The sequence below is a fragment of the Lissotriton vulgaris genome, chromosome 9, assembly GCF_964263255.1.
Source record: "Lissotriton vulgaris chromosome 9, aLisVul1.2, whole genome shotgun sequence".
Taxonomy (NCBI): domain Eukaryota; kingdom Metazoa; phylum Chordata; class Amphibia; order Caudata; family Salamandridae; genus Lissotriton; species Lissotriton vulgaris.
The window spans coordinates 907,086,626-907,102,218 of record NC_141697.1 but is presented as its reverse complement, the minus strand read 5'-3'; the positions used below and the strand labels follow the sequence as shown (position 1 = coordinate 907,102,218).

Genomic DNA, 15,593 nt, shown 5'->3' with positions numbered 1-15,593 from the left:
CTTCAGGGGAGTTTGGTCAGGGTGGGTGTGGATTTACTCTATTATGAGCTGTTGAGTCAATCTAGATCAATATACCACTAGGGCTCTGTTTTGATGCATGCATGTGCCAAGGTGTGCACCTTCCGGTGCAATAATACCAATATGTAATTACCTGCCACTTCTTGATATTGTCCCATAAATACTTGAATTCACTGAATCCCAGTTTTCCAGTGCTGTCACTCTGTTAACGGCATGATTAAGGAACAATAATTATGAGACAAAATGACAATATAAACAGTCAGATATCATTGACCCTTCTTACCTGTTGCCTGAATAAAACCCATCCTGCCTCTTTGCTTCACATACAATAGGACATTTGTGGAACAGCTTTTTGTTAATATAATTTTGCTGATGCTTACTGAAGGTTCTAAACATTTACACAGAACATAGTTTGTTCGTATATTCCTATGTTAAAGCGGCATAGTGCTAGAAGGAGGGTACCCTAACAAGTTAACAAGTATTGATAGTCTTCGAAATGGAACAAGTCTCTGAAAGCTTCTGTAGCCAATTGGAGGATTCGCCTTAAACTTCAGCAGATCAATTTAAGAATTTGTGTAGTGACTAGTGGCCACTAATATCCGCCCCAGTCAGGCACTAAAGTTGGGGAGATCGGCAGCCTGCAAGACTCCTGGGATCATATCCAGCTTTGGAAACAAGTCTAAAGTAAATCGGGTCCCCTTTCCTCCAGTTTACCCTCCAGAGAGTGAGCGAGAGACAACGATTGAAAGACTGGGGAGCAATAAGAATGGTGTAAATGGCAGAGAGGCGAGCGTTTCTAGAGCCTAGGGCTCAAATCTGAACCCCTATACTCCAAGCTCACAGGTAACAGCGTAATGATTAGGGTTGGGGGGGGGGGGGGCGCTAAAATCTGAACTTGTGAACTTTTAATTCAGTTCTCGGCGAGGGAAACATTTTGACAAGTCAGCCCAAATGGGTTACAACTGTGGTTGTTTCCATCTCACTAATATACTCAAACCCAGAGCCACAATTTGAAGCTTATTTTGTATTCAACAAAAGGATACATCCATGACAGCCACCATGCTACGACAAGAGTCGACGCTGAATCCATCAGTCTTGAGGTCTGCATCTACAATGCATGATCGGGTAAAATAAGTTTAGGCAATATCTGCGACAGGAAGCATTCAGATTAGTTACTCTAAAGCAATATGCCATGATTTTTACTGGAATCTACTTCAGGGTTTGTTAACCTTTTCAACTCCCAAAGTTTGCTACTTTTAGTTTAGAACTTCTATCATAGAAACACTAGCATTACTCATTTAAGATACCAAACTCAAACTGTTACTGTACTTACGTCGAGTGACAACCTTGTTTAAAATTCCCATCAACTCTGTCGCACTCACTTCCATATCCTAGGAAATACAAACAGAAGAGGGGATAGCAGAGGAAACACCAGACATACCAAATCTACATTTTCAGGGCAGATGTTGGAGCTATTCACAATAAATGCAGTGTTGGGGACCTACATCCAGGGTGCATGCTGTAATTTGAGGGTGGTGGCAAGGCATGGATAAATTACAACAACAAGGTTGATTAGATCGAAACATTGGTTTGCGAGGCAGGTGCAGCACAACTACTGATGTTAGAGTTGTACAGCTAGCCTACGTCCAACAGAGAAGTAGCTAGAGTGTGAGAATGGTTGATATTTGTACGGGAATAGCGTGTTGAAATAGTATGTCTTTTTTTTAGTAAAGAGTCATACTTTCCTTTAAGGAACACTGTTAGCGCCTCTGCAGCTCTGAACCAAAGTTACTCAGGTAAACTACTATAGATGGCATACAGCCACACCGAGATTCTTGCATTTCAGAGAAAAAGGTTCATTATGCTTGTAATGTGTGCAAATATTTCAAAGAAGGGACGACTTTAATGCTCCCCAAATTGCTCTACGCCTTACAAAATGCATACTACCCTGTTCCCGAGGCGATGTTCACCAAGACAGAGAGACCTGCAGGCCCTACTGTGGGAGGACGGTCATCCTAGTACAGCCCTAAAAACCCTTCAACGCAACCCATATAATGTTGGGATTGTTCTCCTGGATGCAAGGGCCTACTACTGGGCGTCCCATCTGGTGGCTGTTAATGACTGGTCATTCGCCCCACAGGACCATTCTACCTAAAGGCTGGAGCAAGCACAGTTTACCATTCGGACCTATTGCCAATCCCTATACGGTGGGAAGGGTCTTCAGCAGCTCCTGGCAGCAACGCGGGTGGCAGTGGAAGCCAGTAGGAAAACCACTGAGTATATAGGTTGGAGTGGTAGATTAATGCAAGTGACTCCGCTCTTGGAGGGGACATGGATGTGCAAATTGAGGAAACTTCGGGGTTTTAGCCTTGGGACTAGCAAGGAATCTCCTGGATGAGTGACCTCCTGGAGGATGGTGGTCTGATACCCTTCTCCTCCCTTCAAATAAAATATATGAGTTCCAACCAATACTTAATATACGCCCAAATGGGACTGCCTGGCAGACAGGTGGCCTTGGTGAGCTGGATCTGACAGAGTACTTCCCTCTCGAGGGAAAGCTGCTCCTAGAGGAGTTACATTAGAAGGAAATGTACCTTGCCTATAAAACTCAATAACAATATGCCACACACACTGGATGAGCTGAGAGCCTGCTGGGGGAGGACTTAGGGGGATCCCTTGAGGACGTGGTTTGGGAGGCGGCTCTGATGCATAAAGTCCCGGCTGTGTTAGCTAGAAGTCAGGTTACTTTTTCGGGTCTATAGTGATAGGGACCATCTGCATGGTATGGGGAGGGCTGCATCCTCGGATTGTTTGCGCTGTGGAGTGACTCAGAGTACATTTGTACATATGCTTTGGAACTGCCTAGCCATTAAGGTATACTGGGTACAAGTGGTGGGGGAGCTCGGTAAGGTGTCGGGGAACATAACCCTCAAGCCCAAATATGTTCTGTTGGGAGTCCTGGAAGATGTAGATGACCCTAGGGCAAAGGTTCTCTTTTGCAACTTTGGGTTTGTGGTGGCGAAGCGTGATATAGCGCGGTGCACCTGCGGTCCAGACTGAGTGAATAGAGGTCGATGGTGGACCTCTACATGATGGTGGAGAAGGTTACATATAAAAGTAGAGGTTGCACGCACAATTTTCTCAAGGTCTGGTGGAGTTGGTTGAAACACGGACATACAGTTCCCTGCCAAAGTAGCAGAAGCTTTTACCTGAAACTTTCATGCGTGTGCTGCCATCTTACGAGTCATGGTCGTATCCTACTAAATCATACTGTTGTGGCCATGTGGCAGCCCTCTGTGGAGGGCTGCCTTTGTGCACCTGCCTCTTCGTTTGTTGTACGGTCGTGATTGCGCCCTTTTTGTTGCTTGTTATATGCAAATTAAAAATCAAAAAAAGCCATTTATATAAAAAAAAGCCAGGGTCCTCTTTAGGCAGGGATGTGCATCTCCTGGCCACTTCAACAACATCTAAAAACAACTGGTCCAGCATTTCTACTCTAAACCTGCAAATTCCTTATAGGAAGAACATGCATTACTCTCCCCAGACCCCCCCCCCCCCCCAAAAAAAAATACTGTATTTGTTTTAATATACACAAATATTTCTGCCTATGTCGCTCTCAGAGGTTTTGTGTGGTTTACCCAACTGGATCCCTTTATATTAGAAAAGATAGATGTTGAGTTTCCCATCCTTTGAGCGAGTAGAGCAGGCCCAGCTTATGGTCTCAGATGACAGGATGCTGCGCCCACACACAGCTCGATGCAGATGGGCCAGATAACTGTGCAACAGTGGTGTCAGGCCTACGAGAGAAACCCTGCAATCAGGAGGCGGGAGGCTTGCATGCTCACTTCAAGATCCATTTCCAGCAGGGATGCTCAGCACTTAGATGATTCTCGAGGGAGATTTACTCTAACCTGAACTTGGTGGACAGTAACAGACTAATAGGAGTCATAGAACAAAAGCGGCAAAGTATATAAGTATATAGGCAGGTGATGAAAAGTAGTGCGGAAGCAGCAGCGCTCACACAGACTTTTTGCCACTGAAGAAAGGTAACTCTGAAACGCGTCTGGCAAGTGAAGTTATGGATGTCTGTGCCTGGAGGAATGGTTTGCTGGCAAACTTTCAATAAAGAATCATGAGCATATCTAATCTTCGTGTGGCCTCACTTCAAAGGGGATCCGGTCTTCGATATATATATATATCTATATATCTATATATCTATATATCTATATATCTATATATCTATATATCTATATATCTATATATCTATATCTATATATCTATATATCTATATATCTATATCTATATATCTATATATCTATATATCTATATATCTATATCTATATCTATATATCTATATATCTATATATCTATATATCTATATATCTATATATCTATATCTATATCTATATATCTATATATCTATATCTATATCTATATATCTATATATCTATATCTATATATATATCTATTATATATCTATATATATATATCTCTATATATATCTCTATATCTCTATATCTATATCTATATCTCCATCTATCTATCTATCTATCTATCTATCTATCTATCTATATATATATATATATTTTAAAGAGTGGCAGGGAACATTGCATTTGTTTAGAACAAAGGAAAGCGGGTGCACGATGCAAATCAACCAATGAATTATCACCTACTGCAAAATGAAGTTTCATATTTTCAAATACTCACATCTCCAGCCAGCTGTGCAAATAGACGCCGGAACTGACGGAGCTCTTCGCTTTCACTGGCCTCGACAGTGGAAGCATGGGCGCGAGGAGGCTAGAAAACAACAGCAGCACTGAGAAGAGGCACTGAAGCCTAACAACAACATCACAACACAACATGTCTAGAGGTTTAAACTAGGGGGAAGCAGTGCAAGGACAATATTAAAGGTGAGTTAGGACTCTTTTTCTAGCCGGTCTCCATTACATGCGTTTACCCTGTGACAAAACTTCTTTCTGCTAAGGACCAGCATTTCAAGCCCAATGGGGGATGCTTGACAAAGACTTTGTCGCTCTACCATCTAGGCCCTGCTGAACATCTGGATGCCATGAAGCGCACCTCCACAAATTTGCGACCTAGGTAGCTTGCGGGGTGTTAACCATATCTCCTATATCACAATGTTTCAAACAGTATGTTAAGCCACTGTGCACAGTCATCCGTGACAAGTTAACTTCTGTTCCAAAACTAGAAGGACAACACCCAGATTGTGGTCGAGTTGGCTAATTCTCATGGCTAATTTAGGAACACTGAAGCCTGCTTACTGATATTACAAAACCTATTATTAAGGCTATTGTCTTTGGCACCTTACTCCATAAAGAACCCATGAGGAGAAATTAAGCATCCCTCCTTTGCTCTGTCAATCATTTAAACTCACTGATTAAGTTAAAGATATTGGAATTGAGGATGAGAGAAAAAATAGATGCTTTTTTGCCAAGAGGGAAAGTACTTGACCGCTCTCCTGGCAAACCTGAAGTTATAGACTTCCTACAGCAAATATAAATCAGCTGTTAAAATCAATCAGTAATGAATTTGCTTTCTTACACACAACAGTTTGGTTAAAAGAAGATACTCCTGTGGGTCAGGCTTCTTTATCCAAAAACTTACGTTGAGTTTCTGCTCTCCTCGAAAGTCATTGACATCATTACTTTCAGAACCTGAGAAAATCCGTTTTTTTCAGGTTATAACTACCAATTTAGATCACAAGATGAAGAAGTAAAGTTCTTCAGTATGGGAATCCTGATTAAGGTCATAAACACTTGCTAGACTACCAAACATTTTAATTGATACGATTCTGAATCTTCCCATACCAAAACAGGATTTGAGAGATTAACTGCCAGTAAAAAGCATTGCAGGTCATAGGTGATACTACTTTCTCTTTAACCCTTTCGATGCTGATGACGAGCTCAGCTCGTCATCACCCACGGGTGTCGTGTGCTGATGACGAGCTGAGCTCGTCATAGTGCCACTAAAATGGCATTTTCCAGCACACAGCGGGAAAACGCCTAGCAGCCAAGAGGTTAAGAGTTCGTGTTAACCCCTTCGATGCTGGTGACGGAACCATTCCGTCATCAGTCACGGTTGAGCTGTGCTGATGACGGAATGGTTCCGTCACGACCACACCCTGTTCATAAAAAAGCAGCACAGCAGGAAAATTCCTGTAGCAGCTATGTGGTTAACCCCTTCGCTGCTGGCCCGTTTCCGCCGCTGTGCGGTAAACAAACGAACAGGGCGGAGCCGTGACGAACCCCAGCCGTCATCAGCACACGAGCACCGCGGAGCGTGACGGCTGGGGTTCGTCACCAGCATGCAAGGGGTTAAATAAGCAAATTTACTAAGTGGTTTCTTAGTTGTTTACAGTTCCTTCATTTCAACTATTCTTTAAACAATTAGAAGGGCTAACTTTTGTTATTCACCTTAATTAGCAGTTCGGATTCGGTCAGGTACATTTTTAATAGGTCATTCATATAACAGATGATAGACATTTAAAAAATGCTACGGGATCACACACATTTGCGGTCTTTATTTAAGTGTATAACTTCAATGAGTATTCCCAGAACAAAGAAATCCTTTTCCAATTAAGAATGTTCCTTTCCTCAATATTTGCTGCTCCCATACTCCCGAAAAGGCTTTATGGATTTCATGCATGCGGGATGAGCGTTTGCAACAGAGTACCAGGTCTGCCAAATTCTAAATCAGAACGTAAGTTTCTTAATTTACTTTTACTTTTTTCTTTACTACCACCCTGTGGACTCCCCAGCTTCCTTCTAGGCAAAGGAAACTTTCTATTTCTTACATCATATTAATCTCAGTATCGAGCACGTACTACTGTTGGGTGATCTAAAACTATGACCAGAGATGCTGGTAGAGTCACTGTGTTCTTTTTTGATGACATTTCAATGAGGAGTCTGGCTCTGCAAAATCAGAATCCCACGCACTTGAGGGGATATCTACTGGAGCTAATCTTCACCAGAAACCTTTTCACTTAAAAAAGGAAACAGTTTCCTGCCAGGGTGTGAGGGGTTATTGTTTTTTCCCCGTCTCTCGGCACCAGATTTTTCTTGGCGATGAAGGAGAGGGGAAGCAAACTACATTACATCATCCATCCTAAATAGGGCGTGCCCTGTAATGACCTTCCTCTGTTGGCCCCAACTTAGTCAGGCTGTTGGAAGAAGTATTCAGTCAGCGGAGCCAATGGGGGCTCCATTAATAGAATACAATAAGGTCCACTTGTATCTAAAGGAGGCAGGCGGACGGAGAGTTCGGCAGTCAGGTTGCCCCATCACGTTTGCCAGAAACCTCTTTCGGTTGAAAGCACTCATCTTTCATTTAGTCAGACTGCTATTGTAATCCATTTGACAGTTGGTGCCTTGCACCCTTCTCCCAATCGTTTGATCCTCAAGTCAACCAGAAACTGGAAGCAGTTGAACAACAAGCAGTTCTCAGAGTTGCTTGCTATTGTGTTTGGTGATCAATCTCCCCCTTCCTAAACAAGCCACTCCTTCCTACTATACCGGTTTACAACTGAACTAAATGCACTAGTTCCAACTCCGGATGGGAAAGGGATTTGATTATCTATCCATTCCAGCAACAAATCAGGATGCGGCCGCACTGAAACTGGCCTATCGCACGTCTGAACAAACCTGGAAGAGAGCCTACTCCCACGCTTCAGTTCTAATCTACAAATGTAAGTTCACAACGACTACCAATGTCTCCAATGACCTTTATACGATTGTCGGAGAATTCACTAATATTTGTGCACTACATTCCTTTCTTCACCATTCGAGACACATGTAACGGGTCTCTTGTTATCGGTCTTGCAGAACGTAACTAATATTTGAAATGCAATAGAGCTGAAAAATTCACCATGCTAGCTGAATCCTTCTGTTTTGCCGACCTTATTCTCTCCAATGCATATTTTGGAGGGATTCACTCATATGCCCGCCAGAGAGGTCAATTAAATTATTGCTTTCATCAAGGTGTCCCAATGACCCGTGTCCATATCACGTATTAAAAGGTGTGGCACCAGACTTTGCTAAGGCTCCCTCTGAGGTTCCGTGACGATTTGAACCCGTGTTTTCAATATTGTCGGAAATACATAATAGTGGTATCAGCGAACCGCAAATGATCCATTTAGTATATCCTGGTGTTTTCGCTACACTACGAGCAAGAGCACTCCTTTTATAAACACATTTCTGATCTACCCACGGCATCCATCTTAGATCATGGCCGCCATTTTGTGTTTCTTGCCCTCACATACGCAATAACCTCTGATCACTTCATTTCGATTAAGGACACGTAGCCTTAGCCGGAGATTCACCTCTTTCCATGACACGTGCACCTTAAACCAGATCACGCTGTAGCTGCATGACTCGGCAAAGACTGCCTCCACTGCCCGAGGCCAGTCCTGCCAAACTGGTCTTCGTGTCCATTGTCCTGATCACGATTAGGCGGCCGAAGCCGGTAGCCTTGCCCATTTACAACCTACAAACATCTCTTATCCCGCTTTTCTATCTTCCACACCTGGCTCTGTTCCTTTCTTTCTGAATCTTTATTAGGGGGAGGTAACGAAATTTACGATGAGGCGGTCCAGCTCTTGAATGCAATATTGACAAGGGATTGTGATGAACTAGTGGGAACCCCTCTTCGTAGATGTTTTGTAACAGATTTTATCAACGGTTCCTATGTACACCAAATATTTATTGTTTATGACGCAAAGGTTTTGGGAATGTACCAACATGTAAAGAATTCGCCTGAAGGCCAAAATTTAGTATATAAGGAGCAACCCTCTTTGTACAAATCGAACAGGCTCCTAGTTACTGCCCATGCGTAGTTTCTGTGACTTCTGTGTCCCTGCAGTAATAAACCTTTGGTCTTTGACGCCACCATCGAGAAGCCCGTGTTTCTGTTCATTTGTGCACCAAGGCAGGTGGAACTCCGGGGTCTTTGGGTGTTGTTCCCTGACACCTCTGGACGGAACCAAAAAGTCCAGAACTCCACCTCAACAATATTTGTTTACAAATCTCTGATGCAGTACTTGCAGCTTGAAAAGCTTCTAAAAAACCCCCCACAAAATTCAGAATGGAGCCAAAAAATATTAGCAATTTCCATTATCTCTCTTTGCTGCCTTGCTTGGTTAAGACCTGAAACAAACCAAATATGACCAGGCACTAGTGTTAGTAGAGGAGAATGGCTCAATGACCCTATTTCAGACAGGGCTGAGACCCAGGAGGAGCTTTGTTTGTCTTCTCTGTTGTGAATGAGTTTAGTCTGGAGGTGGATAGTGGCGGTGGTGTTCAGCCTTGATTTTGCGTGATATATCACCGGCCTTAAACACAGTCGATCACCAACTCCTGGCCAAAACGCTCAATGAAGTAGGTGCATTTGTGGGCGGGGACTGGAGTAGTTAAATTTCCCTCAACATGGAAATTCAAACAGTGCCACTGTCTCCATTTGATTTCTTTCTCATTAGCTAAACGGGACAGTGCCCCTAACAGCACCTCTCCTTCACTGTTTAAAGTTCATACGTGGCCCTTGGGAGGACATTCTATATACTTGGCTGTTTCCCTTACATGTACACAGGCAATACAAATCCGACATTCATTCTATTCAGAAATGGGCATACCCTTCTGAACGCGAGGCAACCCACCCACTTTGCAACCTGCTTGGATATGGTAAGAAGACTAATGTCAACAATTTCCTAAACCTTGACCAATCAAAAGACAATGCTTTGCTGATCCTCTGCTTCATGAAATCAACGGGTCGTGTTCTATAGAAATGCATTGCTCCCCTGCAAAAAAGCACAACGTCTGGACTGCTGCTTTCTCTAGCTCCTTTTCCCAGCTGTTATAGTTCCATTTTTCATCATTTCAAGGTCCTCTGCTGAATCCTGCCATTAGTTGACCCTAGCTTCCTGGCGATTGTAATTAAAGCATTCATACAATTAAGTATTGAGTACAGGACAGTAGATCTACTGGTGCGATTGAGGTGGTCACATCCTACTTGAAAACGCTGCTGTAAGACTGCTCAAAAGGGTTAAGACTAGGGGGATCACTTCTATGCAATACTTCACTCTCTAAACTGGCTGCATTCCCACAAGAGGTTGCAATTCAAAGTGCGTATCATCGTACATAGAGCAGTGCATTACAAAGCCCTCATTTACATATGTTACATTTTACCGGTTAAGACAGCTCAGTGTAGTATACTTTTATTTACAGTATTGCACCTTCCCTACTTATCTGCCTTGCTGCTCAGCCAGTGTAAATGATCTTGGAATGTTGGTATTTGTGATGAGAGAATTGAATGCTGGTATGCCTGGGTGTGGAGTGGCAGTTGGGAAGATGGGCTGAGCAGCAAGGAAGCTGCTCCTGGTGGGGCTCGCCCTTTGGGCTTTCTACTCTGTACTACCAATGCTTGATACTCACCGACATCTTAAGAAATGTATTAATAAAGCATATATCCTAAAAGTACACCTCAGCTCATTGGACATTTGGCGACGAGGATGGGATATCAGTGTAGGTAGAGACTGACACTTTTGTGGGAACCCAGTGTCACAGGAGATAACAGACAGCAGGTCAGCTGGTAGGCAATAACAGCAGACAGGAACTGTGAAGAAAGGGAATGGTTTTGATAGGTGTCAGGAAGTCTGGCGCTCGGCGTGTTCCCAGTGTGTGAGATGTCGTCAGGTAATTCAGGTCGGTGCAAAGCAGGTCAGGGGAACAAAACCAGCTGAAAATAGCCCCTGGTTAGACAGAGACGAGGATCTCTAGTCAAGTACAATGTAACAAGTGTCCTGTGCACACGATAAGGTTCGTAGTTCTCACGTGAGAACCAGAATGGATAGGTTCTTGAAGAGGAGTAATATACTTAACCCCGTGTGGTTTTGAAGAAACAGTTTTAATGGCTTTGCGTAGAAAATCAGTACAAACAAGAGCACAAAGCAGACACGTGTTTAGTCACACCGTGTACGGGTGGTGACTCATCAGGGCTGGGAAGGAAAAGGATAAGGGTGTTAGGAATGGAGGGCATGAAAATTGTGACTGTGGTGCTGAAATGAACGCCAAAGTTCTAGTGGAGACCCTATTTTAGGTGGTGTAAGCATACAGGGCAAACCTCGCGAAGAACACGTAATTCCGATCAAAAGAAAATATTAAAAAGGGCAAAAGAAAGTAGGAAAGAACAGTAAAATGAGGGAGGTGGGTGTGATAGGTAAAGGAATAAACCGTTTGTGACGTGACAATAGTGTGAAGGTGACACTGGTAAAGCAATTCCGTATTGACATTCTGTATGAAAACATACATGCGGAGAAATACTGGGAAGCGAAGGGTTACCATATACATTTTAAATGGTCTAAACAGGCGCAGCGTGACATGGAAAGGAAAGGGTATCGGAATATAAGGCTTGATAGGTGAAAAGGTGAGGAACAAATACAGATAATCTACACAGGTATAATTCATGAAAATATTATCCCACGCGGTCACGAATAACCAGTAAACTGTATTGAAATATAATGAAGGAAAAAAGGCAAGTAGCCATGTTAGGGGAGGTAAGTGAGGAATGAAGGTTGCGAAGCGGTAGTAAGAACAATCATCTGAACAACAGTATAGATGCTCGTAGTTACTATTCTAGCAAGTGACATGGGGCTTCCAGTCTGCTTACTCTGCGTCACAAATGGTGCCGAGAGGGGGCGAACAGGTTAAGTATCGTAGCATGTGACAGGCGGCATTTCTAAAAGAAGACATTTTTCCAAATATTAAAATAACAGCAGACAGGAACTGGCCCATTATAGTTACTTGTGACCGATGTCACAGGAAATGGCAGATAGGAGATCAGCTTGTAGAAACAGTAACTTGAGAGGCAGGAACTGCTGGCAAATCTCTGAAGCATCATGATCTGCATTCAGCAACTGGTACTTTTTAGTTGTCAGACAGCAGGCAGCCGACCGGCAAATACAAACCGGTACAATACCGTTACCATAAAGCAATGACACTTCAATTGTGATTAATACAGGTAGCAAGTCAGCAGGCTATTTGTTGTGATTTATAAAAGGGTGAAGGAATGTAGTATACTTGTATTTAGAGTATTGCACCTTTCCTACTTATTTGCCGTGCTGCTCAGCCAGTGTGAATGATCTTGGAATGTTGGTATGTGTGATGAGAGAATTGAATGCTGGTATGCCTGTGTGTGGAGTGGCAGTTGGGAAGATGGGCTGAGCAGCAAGGAAGCTGATCCTGGTGGGGCTCGCCCTTTGGGCTTTCTACTCTGTACTACCAATGCTTGATACTCACCGACATCTTAAGAAATGTATCAATAAAGCATATATCTTAAAAGTACACCTCAGCTCATTGGACTTATGACACTCAGATAAGCCTACCTTCCCTTTCCCCATGTGCCAGACAACTGCAAAGCCTGCATAGGAGACAGTCTTTTCTGTGTTGGCTGCAATGTCACGGAAGTCGCTCCCTTTCTCCCTTTGTGTATAACCTTCACTTTTTAAATGTAAAATAAAATATAGAAAATGTGACTATTTCATAAGTTACTCTTAACGTCTAATCTAACAGTGCTGATGTCCTTTTAAATCTATTAAGCTTATGTGCACATGCATTCAAGAAATAGACATTAACTTAATGAACTATGAGGAACCTCTCAGACGACTGCTCTCAAGGTAACCAGGTGCTTGGTCTTGATTGTGCTAATTTCCTAGAGTCAGCCCCCAAAGTAATCAAAATAACTGTGAAGGAGGCTCTCAGACCGCTAAAGGAAAGTCAGTCCCCTGGCTTCTACGGATTGGTTTCCATTGAAATATTTCCTCTCTATCTCTGTCAAATCAGTTCCCAATTTCTGGAATCTGGTGTCAGCCAGATGTACACATCACCGCTGTACGTGAATAAACTCGGGTATGAGGTGATCCTAATAAAACAAGAAACCGAACGACCCACAAACATTATCAAATCATAATTCACCACTATATAAGGAAGCTTCAGCTCTTACATTCCGAGATTTCCTGGAGATGACCCCTGTGAGGCAACAGGTTTAACAAAGACCAGGAAAACTGGCAGGAAGAATCCACCTTACAAAGACACAATATGGGTGATTCTGCTCGGCCACTGAAGAGATCTAGTTTACTGATCCCCAAGCAGACTGCTGTAATTAGCCAGAGTAACCAAAATCAACACTAGATGAGAGATCACTTTCTACAAGTTCTTCTGGACAACAAACTTACCTTCTTGATTCATGTGCTCTTATCTCTGAGATCTTTCTTTCTTGCCAAGTCACTTGGGAAGAGACTTCATGGCACAGGGACTCGTGCATAAGCTTTAGACCCTAAGTACAAGCGGCGTACTGAAGGTTTATTTAGTTTGAGAGCGTTGTACGCTACACTATTTGGCAAAGGCAATTGTCACAGTTTCCTCCATTTGCAGCTTAACTGCCAATCGTAAACATATATAGGAGCGGATGCAGGATCAGTAACAGCATAAACCACAAAATAATTGTCCACTAACACCATTAGGATGCCTTCGCTTACAATTCTATTTAGGTTATCAGGTTTATTAGGGCTTCTTTTCCTTTCCTAATCAGAGGACGATGGATGCTAATGCAGTATTTAGTTGTATCTGAGGTGGAGACTAACTCCACATTGTCTAACGTTGCGCAAACAACATACAGTGTCAGAAACAACATGAGAAAACTTTTAAAATTGCTACCTTTTAAAAATGATCCCCTGCCATCTGTCAGTGTACCTGTACAACCAACCGCCTGCCACGGTATTAACTCCGTGCAGCGCACAAACACTGACTGACGCAGAACAGACGTGGAGCCAATAGCAAATGAGCATCAAGTCTCACAGAACAGTTCAGAGTCTCAGACAGCCAACAGACGGACATGATGGAAAACATCCACACTACGGGGCAACAGCTAACTCCTACTAGGAGGTCTCCACTCCACCAGTCCCCTCTATAGACTAGATCACACTGACACTCCGCCTGCTTCGCAGACATTTTAAAGGTGAGCTAATATAAAAAGTAGGCCTCTTTGAAGGGCAACCTACTTTCTTCTGCAAAGAAATAAGGTGCTGCTGCTTTTGCTCATTATACCCACAAACCAACTACAAAACTGAGAACAAATATGCATTAAGGCATGAACTGAGTCAGGGAAAACAGTACAACACGGCATGCCTCGCCAAACTGAAACATGATGGATGTGTGGCAAACACGGATGCCCCATTCACATGGCAGCGGTACCAAGTATTAAGATGTTTGTATTTTAAGAGGGTGTGGAGGAGCCCGTCTCCGGAGGGCCGGGTTGGGGCGGGTGTGGGAGGAATTCTTTGTCGGTCAACATTCAAACAGTTAGGACCGTGAATTGGAAATAGAGATAAACCAGGCTTCATTGTGCAGAATGCGTAATCCGCCATGCACCTGTGGTCCTGCCCAGAACAAAGTACAAAACCGTAAGTATCTATAGGAAATAAATCTAAGATAATCTACACACATGCCCAAGAAGACATCATCCCACAATATGATTTTGAGGCTGCCCAATGAATTGAGAAGACAAATAGATGAAAAGTAAGGTGCTGAATACTTACTGCTGGCTCTGGGTTATACTGGGCAGCCGCATCGCTGTAACACAAGAAAGTTACACATTCAGAGCCGTACAACATGAGGTGCCATAAGAAAATTCCATGTATGCATTTCGTTTTGTATGTAGTGCCACTGTTACCTGGCAGTGTAACTGATGTACGGCATGAGAGAGTTCAAGCAACAGGATAACTTTCATATTGGCATACAGCGCAAGAAACCCCTGAATACTGCCTGCAAATGAGATTTTATCTAGATACTTCAGCAATATATATATATTTTACTTAAACTTTTTTTTCAAGTTTCCTTAAATGCAAAGGTTACATATATACATATCTGTTCACTTATGTATTTTCTCACATTGTCGCCATCCGGTAATACAGAATACAAAAATTATAACCGTGCTGTATGTTCACAGGTTATATATACACAGAAATTGTAATAGCATAAAAATCATCCGTGCGAAGGGTACATTCAACCACATCCCAATCCTTACCCTGTTTCCCAGCTGCTCAATCTATCTCGCTGCCCCCCAGTCCTTGTCCCGTTTATGCATGATTCTCTATGTTCTTCTGTAGCTAATGGGATGTTGCTTTAGGAGGAACTATCCCACTCCCGTCAGGACAATGCCCCACTCTGAGAGCTGGATGTCTGATTCATGTTCTCCACATATGAACGATACGGGCCCCATATGTCCTTAGGACGGGATGTACTGGGCATTATAGAAGCGTAATTTTCGCTATTAACATTGCAATAGGCCAGGCTGCATAACCAACTCTGGACAGTGGGTACTGATTCGCAAAATATTTCCTGATCTGCGGTTTCCCTGTAGTCGGTTAGTTGAGCCAAGCGCTGTCCCTCGGCCGCGAGGCTTTTCGAGTGTGTAGAGGAGCCGTCAAGTGTGGCGAGCTCACGGTCCAGGCGTGTCAACGTGTTTCAAAGGTCTTTAAGCACCCCAGCGTGTTTGGCAATGCAAGCGCC

General features: G+C 43.2%; 1 protein-coding gene across 1 annotated transcript in view; it reads right to left on the bottom strand.

Annotated features, from left to right (window-relative positions):
• The window catches only part of CAPNS1 (calpain small subunit 1), a 188,878-nt gene that overhangs the window by 20,990 nt on the left and 152,295 nt on the right, over window positions 1–15,593 (bottom strand). The window contains exons 3-7 of the mRNA XM_086938694.1: window positions 14,621–14,654; window positions 4,726–4,815; window positions 1,352–1,409; window positions 1,062–1,126; window positions 152–220 (exon numbers count right to left, since the gene is read on the bottom strand). Of these exons, the coding sequence (XP_086794820.1) occupies window positions 152–220; window positions 1,062–1,126; window positions 1,352–1,409; window positions 4,726–4,815; window positions 14,621–14,654 (316 nt within the window). The remainder of the gene's footprint in view (window positions 1–151; window positions 221–1,061; window positions 1,127–1,351; window positions 1,410–4,725; window positions 4,816–14,620; window positions 14,655–15,593) is intronic.